This window comes from Cinclus cinclus, chromosome 1 (assembly GCF_963662255.1).
Source record: "Cinclus cinclus chromosome 1, bCinCin1.1, whole genome shotgun sequence".
NCBI classification, from domain to species: domain Eukaryota; kingdom Metazoa; phylum Chordata; class Aves; order Passeriformes; family Cinclidae; genus Cinclus; species Cinclus cinclus.
In genome coordinates this window covers 42,581,837-42,594,671 of record NC_085046.1, presented here as the reverse complement: position 1 = coordinate 42,594,671, position 12,835 = coordinate 42,581,837, and the positions used below count along the sequence as shown (strand labels likewise).

Here is a 12,835-nt window from a genome sequence, read left to right as displayed (position 1 = left end):
CTTTAAGTGGCAGAAAAAGGGGACATAGTTAACTGTGAATCCTCCCCTCCACTGTCACAAACATTTGCTCTTCTTCCAGCCCCTGAAATTCGTGCCACATTTACCCACTTCTTACTGCAGTCTGGACTCTTAAATAGAGCTTATGTATTACATTACCTTCAGCAGTGTCCTCCCAATACCTCCTGTACTTGTCTGTTGGCCTGAAGGAGGCCCCTTCCCCCTCTGTGCCATTTCCAGCTGTTACTAACACACTGCTACAGCTGAAGATGCAGCTGTGAAGCCTGTAGCTGCTCCTCGAAGTACAGCAGTTGATCCACTTCAAAGCAATCACTTGCTCGAGAAACCAATTTCTCCAAACAGCTCCTGATCTCCTCCTCACTGGCATTCTGCTGCCTCGCTTGCTTGAGGCAGCTGTACACCGCCTCAAATGCCTCCACTCCCAGCTTCCCAATGGCAGACCTGGGGGTAAATATTACAGAAAAGGTCAGGTAAAAGTTAATTTATGATATACAGTAGCACAAGCATTAACTAGTGCATACTTATTCTAAATGTTGTAGGTTTGATTACAATGATATCATGATGCACCTTGTTTACCTGACAGTAAAAGGAACTAAAGTATTCTGGTGAATTTCTCCATGGTTAGCTGCTATACAAAGAGCCCAAGAGAAAAAATCTGGCCATAGCAAAGTCATGGGAAGCATGGCCATCTTCACTGTTACAGTCTGAGAATCCTCTTCATGCTGAGTCTGACAGACTCTTTTATCTAGAAGTCTGGTAAATACACATGTATTACTGCCTCTGGATTTCATCAAAAACAAAAGGAGCAACCCCAGTCAGCTGAACACCAGTGGTGTTTTATGTGAGCACACTCTGTTATTCATTGCTTTATTTTCACTTCTATCAAATACAAGAAAACCATTATACAAGCTCAGCATGAGCTAACTTGACACTTTTTTCTTTTCTACAGTGCTCTCCTTTTATCAGAACACAGATCTGTAACTCAGTGACAAAACACGCACTCAACAGCATCTTAATATTGATTTATAAAAAAGACTCATTTGAAAACTGCAAGACAATGAACAGCATTTCTTCCTCCTAAAAGAAAAGCATCTTTAAATTCATGTATCACAGGTAACATAAAATTTTTCACTTGGTGATGGCTTCATATTTTGATGAAAATACCAGGGTAATTTTCCTTCAGCGTATCAGAGACTATCTGCTTTTCATGCCTCTGACACAGGATTTGTTTTTTTTCACTAAACCTTTACATGTTAGAGCAGTTGGTTGTCTTTTAGATGAAGAGGAGGTGCTTGGAAGGGGATCATGTTATATGGTGCCTGCAGTAGGCTCCCCAGCCAGTGTCTGAGGCAGCAGGAGCTGGGACACCCTTAACTTGTGGCTGTACCAAGGATAATTTATACAGGGGCAGAGAAGGGGATCAGAGATGTCTCCTGGTGCCAGCATTAAGGCTTAGAATTTCAGTAAATGTGCAAGTAGGTTCAGAGGGAGCAGGCACACTTCCCATAGCAGTTTAAATTATTAAACCTACCCCCAACAACAACTTCACAAACTGCAGTTGTAGTTTTTCTTGGTTTTATACTGATTTTGCTACATGTCTAACCCCAGGGCAAGGTCAACTCTCCTCACACAATAGCATAATCAACCTAACGGTGTAGTTGCATTTCATTAGCGGTCACCTTGTTATTGCTGAGGAAAAACATAATCATAGTGACCTGTCAGGCAGTAAGAGTTCCATATTATGTAAATTCCTCAATTCTTAGGAAAACATTGCAAAGAATTTTACTTTATTGCTTCTCAAACTTCTCTCATCCCACTTGTTCTTTGCTTTTCTAGAACCTCGATCATGCCCAGGTGTGATTTCCCCTTTGGCTACAGGTGACCCCTCTGCTGGCTCCTGATACAGAGGCAGATCAGTAAGCTGGGGCAGAGAAAGCCAAGACCCAGAATCAGAAGTCACAGGGCCAAGCTGGAATTTCTACAGGTCTAGACCTGACTCAGCCCTGCTTCCTATAACTAGAAATTAACTTTTAATTTTCTACCAAGGATGTTGCTTATGAGAAAATACAAAGTGTCAGAAATAATTAATTCTCAGGCATTGGAATCCTAGGGATGCAATTACCATTAAAAGCTAAATGGAGATTTGTTTGATAAACAATGTACATTTCTTCACAAAGCATAATCAAAATATCACTATTTCTGTCCAACAGTTAAAAATCAATGAAAAGCTATCCTGAAATCACAATCACTGCTACTTCCTAAGTGCCTTTAATGACTCCTCTCTCCTTCTCAGACAAGTATGTTTAATTTTTTTGTCAGTCCTGTCTATTTAAAGATGAAAAATTAAGCAAACATATACCTTGGGAGTATTGCTTCTGCTAATAAATGTGGCCTGCAGACTTGAATCTTCTTTGTTCAGCTTGGCAGAGCATGCAAATCAGCTAATCCATGTAACAGCTGATACAATAGAATTAAGGGGGAAATGTTCATAGGTTGAAAATTACGGGGTAGGTAACAAAAATTATAACCTGCTTTTTACAAAAGAATACATCAGGTTCTGTTTGGACTTGAGAGCTGCATTAATTTGACTCTACTACCACACCATGCATCACAGAGGCAGAAGTGTAGGCTCTCAGAGAGTGAATGTCAAAGAGGTGTCACCAAGTCAATCTATCATCCTGATGGGGGAACAGGGGAAGGCACCTCCTGGAAAGTGAGTTTTGTCCATTATGGCCCTGATTCTGTGCTAGGGGTATTTGTCCAACCATGTAAAATCCCAGAGAGGCAAAATAACAGATTTCACATGAAATATGGGTAACTGCATTTATGTTTTGAAAATAATTAAAGCCTTGGCACTAAATATGCTGTGAGAACAAGAGCAGAACTCTCATTTACAGTCACATTTGGCCATCCATGTTTTCTTATTTACTGGCATTTACTATTTACATGCTATCCTATAGCTCACTCACCTAAAAACTCACTGTGAGTCATCATCTCTTTTTCAGTCAAGACCACATGAGTGAGGGGGATACCTGACATCTGGGATTTCATTATTGTGAAAAACTGTGGGCCAGACCTCCATCCCACACTGGCCTAAGTTGTTTTCCAGTGTTCTAAAATACAAGGAATTACATCAGGCTCTACCAGTCCAGGGTATGGCTTTGGGTAACACTCAGTAATGTGCTCAAGTGTCATATCTCAGATTGTTCTTTTCTTTCTTAGGTACAGTCTTAGTCGGAGGGATTCACTGAGCTCAACTTCCCTCACTCCTGGCTGCACAGAGCAGTCCCAATGCTCCAGGCAGAGGAGGCACAGGACTGGAAGCATGCTGTGACCACCAACCCACTGGCTGCACAGCTGCACAGCCAGTCTGGGGACACTGTCACCCATGGAAGCTGTGGCCTGAAAAATAACTACTCTTGTTGCCAGCTCCTGTGCAGCACACAACACATGCCTGAGAAAATGAACTACAACAAGACCCAAAGGCCATATTGATATTTGATTTGTGGATAATGATGGAGCGTGAACATAAAATAGAGACTTGCTTCTATCAAGGATAAGGCACTTCTGAGTATGGGAGACGTAGTAAAGAATAACAGCAAAATCACAGGCACTGCTGGAGGGGAGCTAAATTGGAGCCTTGAGAACTGCAGTTTTTAGACACAGGGTGTCTAAACCCATTCCAACTAATTTAGTGGATTTGAATTTATCAGGCTATCTGGTGATTCACAGTTGATTTTCTACGCATCAGTGCAAAATTACTAACATCTGACAATATAATAATATTGTATTCTCAACTGGCTGAGGAAGTTGTAAATCTTTCCCTAGGTGAACAAAGAATTCTCTATTATCACACAGGTTTTCATTTTGACTATTCTGGTACTAGCTACGTATTAACATCTCCTTTATGGCTGGGAGATCAATCACAATACACCTGCCTTTATGCCACACTGACAAAAGCCACAAAACAAGATTAATGCTGAAGTTTGTGATCCTCCATGGGCATTAGCAGCCAGGCTAATATCTCTCAACAACTTGTCATGACCTGCCTTGAAGGATAACTATGACACAAATCAGCAGCTAAGGGGTTTTTCAGCTTCTCACTTTCCAGTGTCATTTAGCATGATGGCAACTATCATTTAAAGCCATCCTGGTCTCACTGGTGCCTTCAGGGAGCTGCGTGTGGTCCGTGCCAAGAGAGGCTCTGCACACACCAGAGCAGTAACACCATGAAAGTACTTCTGGATCAGGCATCAGCAATAACATCCCACCTCTGCCATAACAACAACACCACACTGGACAAATACTACGACAAATACAGAAAATCCAGTTATTTCAAAATACCAGTTACTTATGCCTACATCACTGCAAATCTTAATAAAGAAACTTTCTGGACATGGAATACCCATTCCACTGGGCATTTATTTATCCTTTTGAATGCAGCCAGGCCACCTGCATCCACCACTGAAGATCAAATTGTAAAGCAGAGAACAAACCTGCACTGATTTTGGCTCACGAGGCATAAAAGCAAGTGCAGGGATCTTTGAGGAATAATTTCAGTAGATGCCTCTAAATTCTGATCTTCCTAAGTGAAGGAGCTAACCCCATGGAGTCCAGCAGTATTACTTAGGATTCTCACCAACACATCCAACAATGATTTGTCCCTGAATTAACGCTATTTCCCAGCATCAATTTATTAACCCCATATTTCACTTTAAAACAGTACAATCATGCCACTTTACAGTTAACCAGTAGTGATATTAATCTCAGCAAAAAAGATTGTTACATTTATCTCCTGAGATGACATTGCAAAAGAATCAGGAAATTACATATCCTTAGTCTCATACAAAATATTATTTTCTAACTGTACTAAAAAATTTTAAGATATCTACTACAGCATCTCATGGTTCAGTAAACAAACAGGTTTATCTCAATCAGAACACAAAAGATCTCTGTCCTCTCAAGTTATCTTTCTGTCATTCAGTTTGCTGGCATTACTGACTACAAATGATTAAAATTTTGACACTTGAAAGAAATGGCTCTGCATTCAAACCTTCAAATTTGCAGCATAACTTCTCTGTTGCCATTTGAAGACCCCTTGGGATCTGCTAGGAGAAGGGCATAATAACTTCCATGATTCAGGTTTTAGGAACCTATTTCTAAAGATAGGGCAACACTTTTCTGGTTCTGACAGCTGTTCAATCTTGGGAATGTGAAAAAAATGGCTACGTCTAAGAAAAGGGCTTATTAAAAAAAAAATAAGGTAATGGAAAGTATTATATGAAAGCTAGTTAGAAAATAAATACAAATTACTAATATTAGCCCCCACCTTCACCTTCAAGCCTCAGTGGACTTCGACTATCCTCTTATTACTGCTGAATGAAAATTTCTTCACCTGAAAACACAATGATAATTTTCCTAATTCATCCTTAATTACTTAATTCCTGAATTAAAACACCTTAATTTGATTGCAAACAAAACTCTCTGGCGTTCTACTTCAAAGACCTGCAAAATCTAAAGCATATTTAGGACACATTTTCCCATGAGTTAAAAAGGATCTTATTATTAAAAGATGCAGGCACACAGGTGAAGAAATATCAACAGTAATATTCTCCATGCACCTCATATTCAGAGATAAATGAATTTATAAAATAGGAATTGAAGCTGACATCTACTTTTGGAAGGGAGTTAACTAGAATTTAGAGCTGCTAGTTGAATTCTAGCTACTATGAATTTAGAAGACGCTTTATCATAAGAGAAAATGTCTCTCTTTTTCCCACAGAAGGAAACAAATTACAGTATACAAAGTCATTTAAATCAAAACTCAATACTGCAATTTTAAAGTCTTCCTATTAATTTACTACCAATACTAAAAACAAGAAAGGAAACATGTTTGCTTCTATAGAGCTATTCTTCGTGAAGTAGGGTGGCTGAAAATTACACTGTTTCACTGTGGCCACCTGAAACATTTCCCTGGGCTGCAGGAGTTTTATACACAGTCAGAGATTTCCTAGTCTTTCTATAATTATTATTTTATTATTTTTGATAATAGTTAAAAATAAAATAGTTAAAATAATAAAAATAGTTAAAATAATAGTTTATTATTTTAAACAACATTCTGATTTTTAACAGTGCCATGGCATTCAAAGAATCTTTGAAAAAGTCATCAGTTTAATTCCTTCAGCATCACTGATCACAATCAAGCAGGAATTCATGGCACACTTAACACACACCTGATGCTATTTGCTTTGTTTATCAATGCATTTGCTTTAGAGAGATGTGTCTGAAGAGCAGCACAATATACAGCTACTTCTTGAATGTGGGCATGTAAGGATACACTAGTTTCCTCTGAAAAGTCAATAATTACATGCAGATCTTTATAAGAATTTAAGAATACAGCTGCATTCTCTTTTGCTCAGCTGTGTGGTAACACAGAGTTAATGCTGATTTCCTTTTACATGGCTTAATACTGGGAGGAGGTCTCTCCTAACTTATTATTTCATACTAAAATGACAGCTTTAAAACCAACAAATTGCTTATCAGAGAAAGGAAAATGAATTTATGCATTTCAATGAAACAATCATAACTTAAAAAACAATAACTATTACTACTTTTTTTCTCAATCCAAGCATTGTCTTTAGCCATATTCTATTAAGTGTTACTACTGGATATAAAACAATGCATTTCTGAGTTAGCAAAAGTCAGTCCCATTAAAAGGTTGTCAATGAGTCAGGTGCTTCAATGGAGAGATTAATGTAATCAGCTGGTATGGAGATGGACAATTCTTGATAGAAGTATCACAAACATCACAGTAATTTACTCACAAAATTTCCAGCTGGGCTTGAGCACTGTACAGCCACAGAGGGAGGTGAAGCACATTCAAGCTCTGAGATATGCTAAACACCCATGCAAGGTTACAATAAAAGTAAAAATACTCTTAAACAATCCAGTCAAAAAGACATTTTAAAAGCTAAAAAAAACTGCTGTGGAATATGAGATGTCCAAATATGGCAAATATTAATACATACACATAAAAGAGACACTAACATATAAACAAAAAGACTCCCAAACCCATTTCCATATGGTTTTATGCAAACAGTTTTTTGAACATCAACCATCTGGGCTTAGTTCACATCTTTTTCCACCCAATGGGGCCTGAAGCTAGGTGGATTAGGTCCACAACTTCTTTCAGGTATCTTCTCACATCCATACCCCTTTAAAAACTTCCTAGCACAAAAAAGGACTAAGGCAAATTCACGTTTCAGCAGAGCCATACAATCCCATGATGACACCATTCTAATAGAGAAAGAAAGAAAGAAAGAAAAGCAATTACCAACTATGGACAGTAGATCTGTGATTTTCAGAAAGGCCTAGAAAGATTTATGCATTCAGTTTCTTTTGGGTCTGCATCAAAATACAACAAGCTTCACAGAGCTGTTCAGGCATTTAAAGACATAGATAGAAGTCCAGTACTTTTATTTTGCCTTGAAAAGCAAACACTTAATAGCTCTCAAAAGAGAACTCTGGTCATACCTGCGTTAAACCTCTTGGAAACTTCCCTACCTATATTTCTCTCAAGTAAAATTCCCAAAGTTGCAATGCTACTTCTAGTAAACACTGTCAAAATTCTTCAAGTAGTTCCATACTGAAAACAGACTATATAATTAATGCTGCATGAAAGCATTTTCACATTTGCAAACTACTGACAAAATCAAGGTGCTGGAAATCTGAACAGCTCAATCTATGCATTATGTATGCACACCACGAGAAACTAGGGAAGTTATGCTTTGTGTGCAAAACATAAAGAAGTATAACCCTAATTCTCTGAATGTTTTGAGTGTTTAGGGCCACTTGACATCTTAAAATGAATGAATCTATACTTAAAATTTTAGGTGTTTTGCTACTGAAATGCAATTTTCAAAGTGAATAAAATCCCTCTCTTGTGCCAAAGCAATCATAACATTACTGTCCCCTTAAAAAGAAGTCCTTAAAATTTCAGAATAACTCATGGATCTGTGACATACAGCTTGGCAGAGAAGCTGAAAAAATTCTGTGTTTTCTTTACATATCTAAGCAAATTCGCAAAATATTACATATTGGTTTAAGGGTACAACCTGAGGTTCAAGTAATGTGCAAAATGTGCAAAAGGTGAGCATCCCAAGAAAATGCCTTAAATTGTGCCCCAATACTCACTCACTCTAACTACCAAGTTTGTTCTCATTATTTATTCAAAGTGCACCATAACAAATATAAAGCTGCGAAGAACTGCTGAAATTATGGTCTTGGCAACTGGAAGGAGTATGGACAGTGGGAAGATGCTGAATCAAGATCCATGGAAAATGCCAGAGGAATTAGACCATCAGCTCCAATTTCAGCCTTGAGCTGCTTCTGCTGCAGAGGGCTCCTATGCTTCTGAGCAGCAGACATTGTCTCACTCACCTTCTTAGGCAGAAGAAGCCCAGGATTTCTTCTTAGGTGGGAGAAGCCCAAGATTTACCCATTCCCAACTTTCTCTTTCAGTCATTGTCTTGGCACTGCAATGACTCCTGAGCCAGGAGCACTCCCTCACTTCTCCCTGACAGAAGCCAAGGACCAATATCCCAGCTTGGTCACATATAGGCAGGGTTCAATCTTTCAGTGTTCCCACTGAGTTTACTGTACTTGCTTGTAAAACAAATAGAAAATCCAAAATACTTTCTTCAAATCTGGGTCTGGAAGGTAATGGTAGAATGGATTTTCAGTAAAAGAAAGAGAAACTCATGGACTAAGATGTTTGTTTCATAATGAACTCATTAGACTCATTTGAGATTGGCCTTTAAAAATGAGGTGTGAGAAACTGTGACAAGGAAGATGAATATGCAAATAAAATTTTGGCTTAAAATTTTCTGCATGAGATGCAAAAACCTGTAGTCATGCTGTAAGATGTCTTGGGATCATCAGACAGAACTTATTACTGGAAAATGGAGTGTTGGACAGAACACTGTGGTGTGTGTAAGACAAAATTCAATGCTCAGAAACATTTCAGAATCAATACTTTCAAGAGTATTCTATTCATCTGCAAAAAATGTGGCAGCTCAGACAGAGTCAGTAAACTTCCTTAATGAATATGTATTTTGTCTGTGAGAAGACATCTTATTCCTTAAACATGTTTACATCATGACACCTTAAACATGACAGCCAATGACAATCAAAAGGTCAGTGATAAGTTTTTAAATCAAAATCTTAAAAAACAATTAACATTTCTGTATCTGTTGCTTTTGTCTTCACAAAAGCTGTCCTCAATGATGTCCATAACAAAATCAGTTTCAGCTGGCTCAGAAAGGTCCACTCTGCATAAATTGAAATACTACACCAAGTAAATACTTTCTTTACGGTAATATTTTTTTTTAAATTGCACAAATAAATGTACAAAAAGTCTTCTATATTTCTGGCATTTTAGGACTACTTATCTCAAAGAACATCCAGTGACTACTGAATAACCTCAAAATGACCTTTATTTCTGAATTTTTAAGATAAACGATGATGGCAGCATCACAAGCACAAGAAGCATATATACATACCACTCATGAGTCTAAACCAATAGTGTTAAAAGCATTCACAGGAGCAGAATAAAAATATCACCCAGTGCCTTTTCTTCATGACTTCTGAAAGACTGCTTTACTTACACTCAGCAGGGGATGAGGAAGTCTTTTGCCTGATCATGGTATGCTGCTGTGCATAAGACTTTGGGGACTGACTAAGAGATGCTTACTGCTGGGCTAAAGGATTTTAATTTACTTAAAATTTGTGGCATAAAAGCCTTTTCCTTTTACATACGTTTTATTGAATTCTAAAGTGCATATTAAAGTTCATGCCTATTAAAATGACTCATTGTAGGTATTCATGGATATCTCCACAAAGGAGCACAAAATGATCTGTACTAAGTTTTTCTGTATGGACCTCAGGGGAAAAAATTAATAGGTGCTACTAAAATTAAATCTGACAGGGCAAAAGTGCTTTGGCTTGAGGAGCTGCTTCTGAAGAATAGTGTGGCTCTCTTCTGAGATGCATAGTTGGAAAGTCTCTGTAAGGGAACATCAGTGAAACAGTCATTTGTTTGTCTTCATGGATCTCTCCATGAAGATAACTTGGCTCTGGAGAGCATGTGGCAGTAATGCTTCTCAGACTCAGCATTCACCAAGTTACCTCATACCACCAAGGATGGGAACCACCATGAGAATTAGACTGTGGCCAGGACAGAAAATATCAGGAAATGGCTCCTCCCATTTCCTGCATCTAACATGATTCCTCTGTTACAAAGCCCAGTATGAACAAGAGTCTCATAGCTCTGATCTCTATATTTGGTTGATTTCTCACTGCTGGCATGCAGGGCTAGGAAGGAGCATAATGATAACCTTGGTGAGAGCTGGTTCAAAAAATGGAGATTTCTTATGAACACTGCAGATCCCAATATCGAAATGCTTAGCACTAAAGTGGAAATTTTTGTGGAGACAATGAACTCTGCTTGAAAGGTAAAGATATATCTCTGCTCTTATAAACTTCATAATGAATTCTGATACCAAATTTAACAAATGAGAAATTGCTGTCACTGGAGTCGGCAATTTTTTCATTACTTTTACGGAGAGGACAGCGATTCACATTGATGCTGGATGTGTTCAACTGGAACAGAGAGTGCAACGATAATTGGAAAGAAAAAGTCAGGGGAAATATTGTTATAGTGAAAAAAAAGCCATTTATTTTCATTTAAAATAGGAGGAGATCAAGAACTCCTACCTACTACATTTAAAAATATTAGCAGATTCCTTCTATATTCCCATAAAGATTTTTAGCACAGCTTCCCTCTCACATGAGTATCCTTGTCAAGTCCTCCATAAAAATACAGTAGAAACTTCCTAAATTGATGCTCTGATACACAGCAAGTCAAAGAAGGCATTTAGTGAATTATGCTGCAGTAAGTCAAGCAATGAACACATAACATCTTGTCAAGTGAATGCCTTGCTATTGTTGTTTGCAAGCCAACATCATTCACGTGTCAACTGGAGATGGCTAAAAGGAGCTTCCTCTGTTAGACCCTGTCTTATTTTAGATGAATCTACTATTTTATCAGAGCTACTGACACTTTCTTCCAGTAACATCATGTGTAATGTGGGCACAAAGTTTCTTTATGAACAGTTCATGACATAATAGTCTTCCTCATCAGAATCTATTACTCCTAACATCTGAAAATGCTGCAAATCCCAAACCTTCATAGTCCCCTTTCAAGAGTGACTTGACAACCAAATAGACTTCAATGCTCCTCCACATTATCTCCCCTGCTCTGCTCTTCTCTTTCCTTTTAGGAACTCCAGCTACTCAGTTTCTGCAAGACAAATCCCCTTCATTTTCTCTTTCATCAGAAGCTGTCATCTGGAAGAACTCCCTTCCCCCACCCCGCCCCCCCCCCAAAAAAAAAAAAAAGCCTGCATCTACCCAAGTAAAACTGAATAGCACAAGTCTAAATTATATTAGCCTTGCTTATGAGGCACTGTTATGTGGATGACATTCAACAGACACATCATATGAAGTTTGCTGAGGGATGAGCAGAGAAGCTGTGTCTTTATGTATTGATTCATAGCCACACATGCTTCCTTCTCACCACTGAAAACCCCACTGTGCCCTGTGTGCAGATTGGCCATGGGTCAGAGTTTGCAGGGATCTCCTTGACTACACACATGCTGTATACTCTGCTCATTGACCTGTTCCTTAATACTTTACTTTCCAAGCAATTAAGTCCTTTCTCACCTTTACATATTCATAAAATGAAAAAGTCATGCTATGTTTTGGAGAAAGGACAATAATGTCAGTCTTAACAAACCATGTAAATCATGAAACACCACTGGAAAGACAGAATTTGAAAGAAGTCATCTAATCATACCTCAGCCTTAAAAGCAATGACCGTGAAATTCAGTATTTTTACTTTTATCCAGAAACCATGAGAACACCAGGTGAAATCTGTAAGTTTAGTGGGCATTTTGACTAAAAATCTCACCTTGTTAAGTAGCTGGGACAACACAATGCATTAATTAATTTTTTAAAGTAATTTCCATGAAAAGAGGATGGAAAGCAGTACAAGTGGGAAGGCTGTGAGACCTGGGACTGGTTGCACAATAGAGGCATGGAGTGAAACCCTGAGAGCTGCTGCATCTTGAAATACTGTAAAACCAAACAACTTCTATCAGGAGCAAATGTGATTGGTATTTTCCTGAAGTACATGGTGATTTGTTTTAAACAGTGATTGTTATCAGTGCTGCTGGAATTGTACTTATTTTCTTCAGAGAGCTCACTTAACTGTTAGCATTTACTGTTTGAACTTATTTGTATTCCAGTAACAACCACCACACTATTGGCACTGTCCACCTACACAAGAGAAAAAACTGCCCTTTTTAAACGAGTTTACATTCTGAGAGCAGTTGAATCTTGTGGCATTGGAAAGAATATTTGAGCTCAGAAATAATACACATCACTGTGATTATCAGATCAGCACCTAAATTAGGATTCAATGTCTTTGAAAGCTAGAAATTACTGAATCAAGATAAAGGCTCAAGATACATTAACCAGTACATTCTAGAAAGGAAGCACAGATCTATTTTTATTAAGACACTGAAACCTTTATAAATAAAGCTGGGATTTCAGCAGTGTAGACAATGAGTTTCAAAGGGAACTGCCCATGTACATTCCTCTGTCTCATTTGAAAATCCCAGCCAACAGCAGCAATTTGGTTTAAAACATCATATCACCATGGGAAACAAACCCACTTACTTTTCATTCCAGGCAAGAA

The 12,835-nt window shown here is 38.2% G+C and overlaps 1 protein-coding gene across 1 annotated transcript in view; it reads right to left on the bottom strand.

Annotated features, from left to right (window-relative positions):
- Positions 1-254: 254 nt before the first annotated feature.
- The window catches only part of NEK11 (NIMA related kinase 11), a 76,950-nt gene continuing 64,369 nt past the window's right edge, over positions 255-12,835 (bottom strand). The window contains exon 15 of the mRNA XM_062496724.1: positions 255-459. Within this exon, the coding sequence (XP_062352708.1) occupies positions 255-459 (205 nt within the window). The remainder of the gene's footprint in view (positions 460-12,835) is intronic.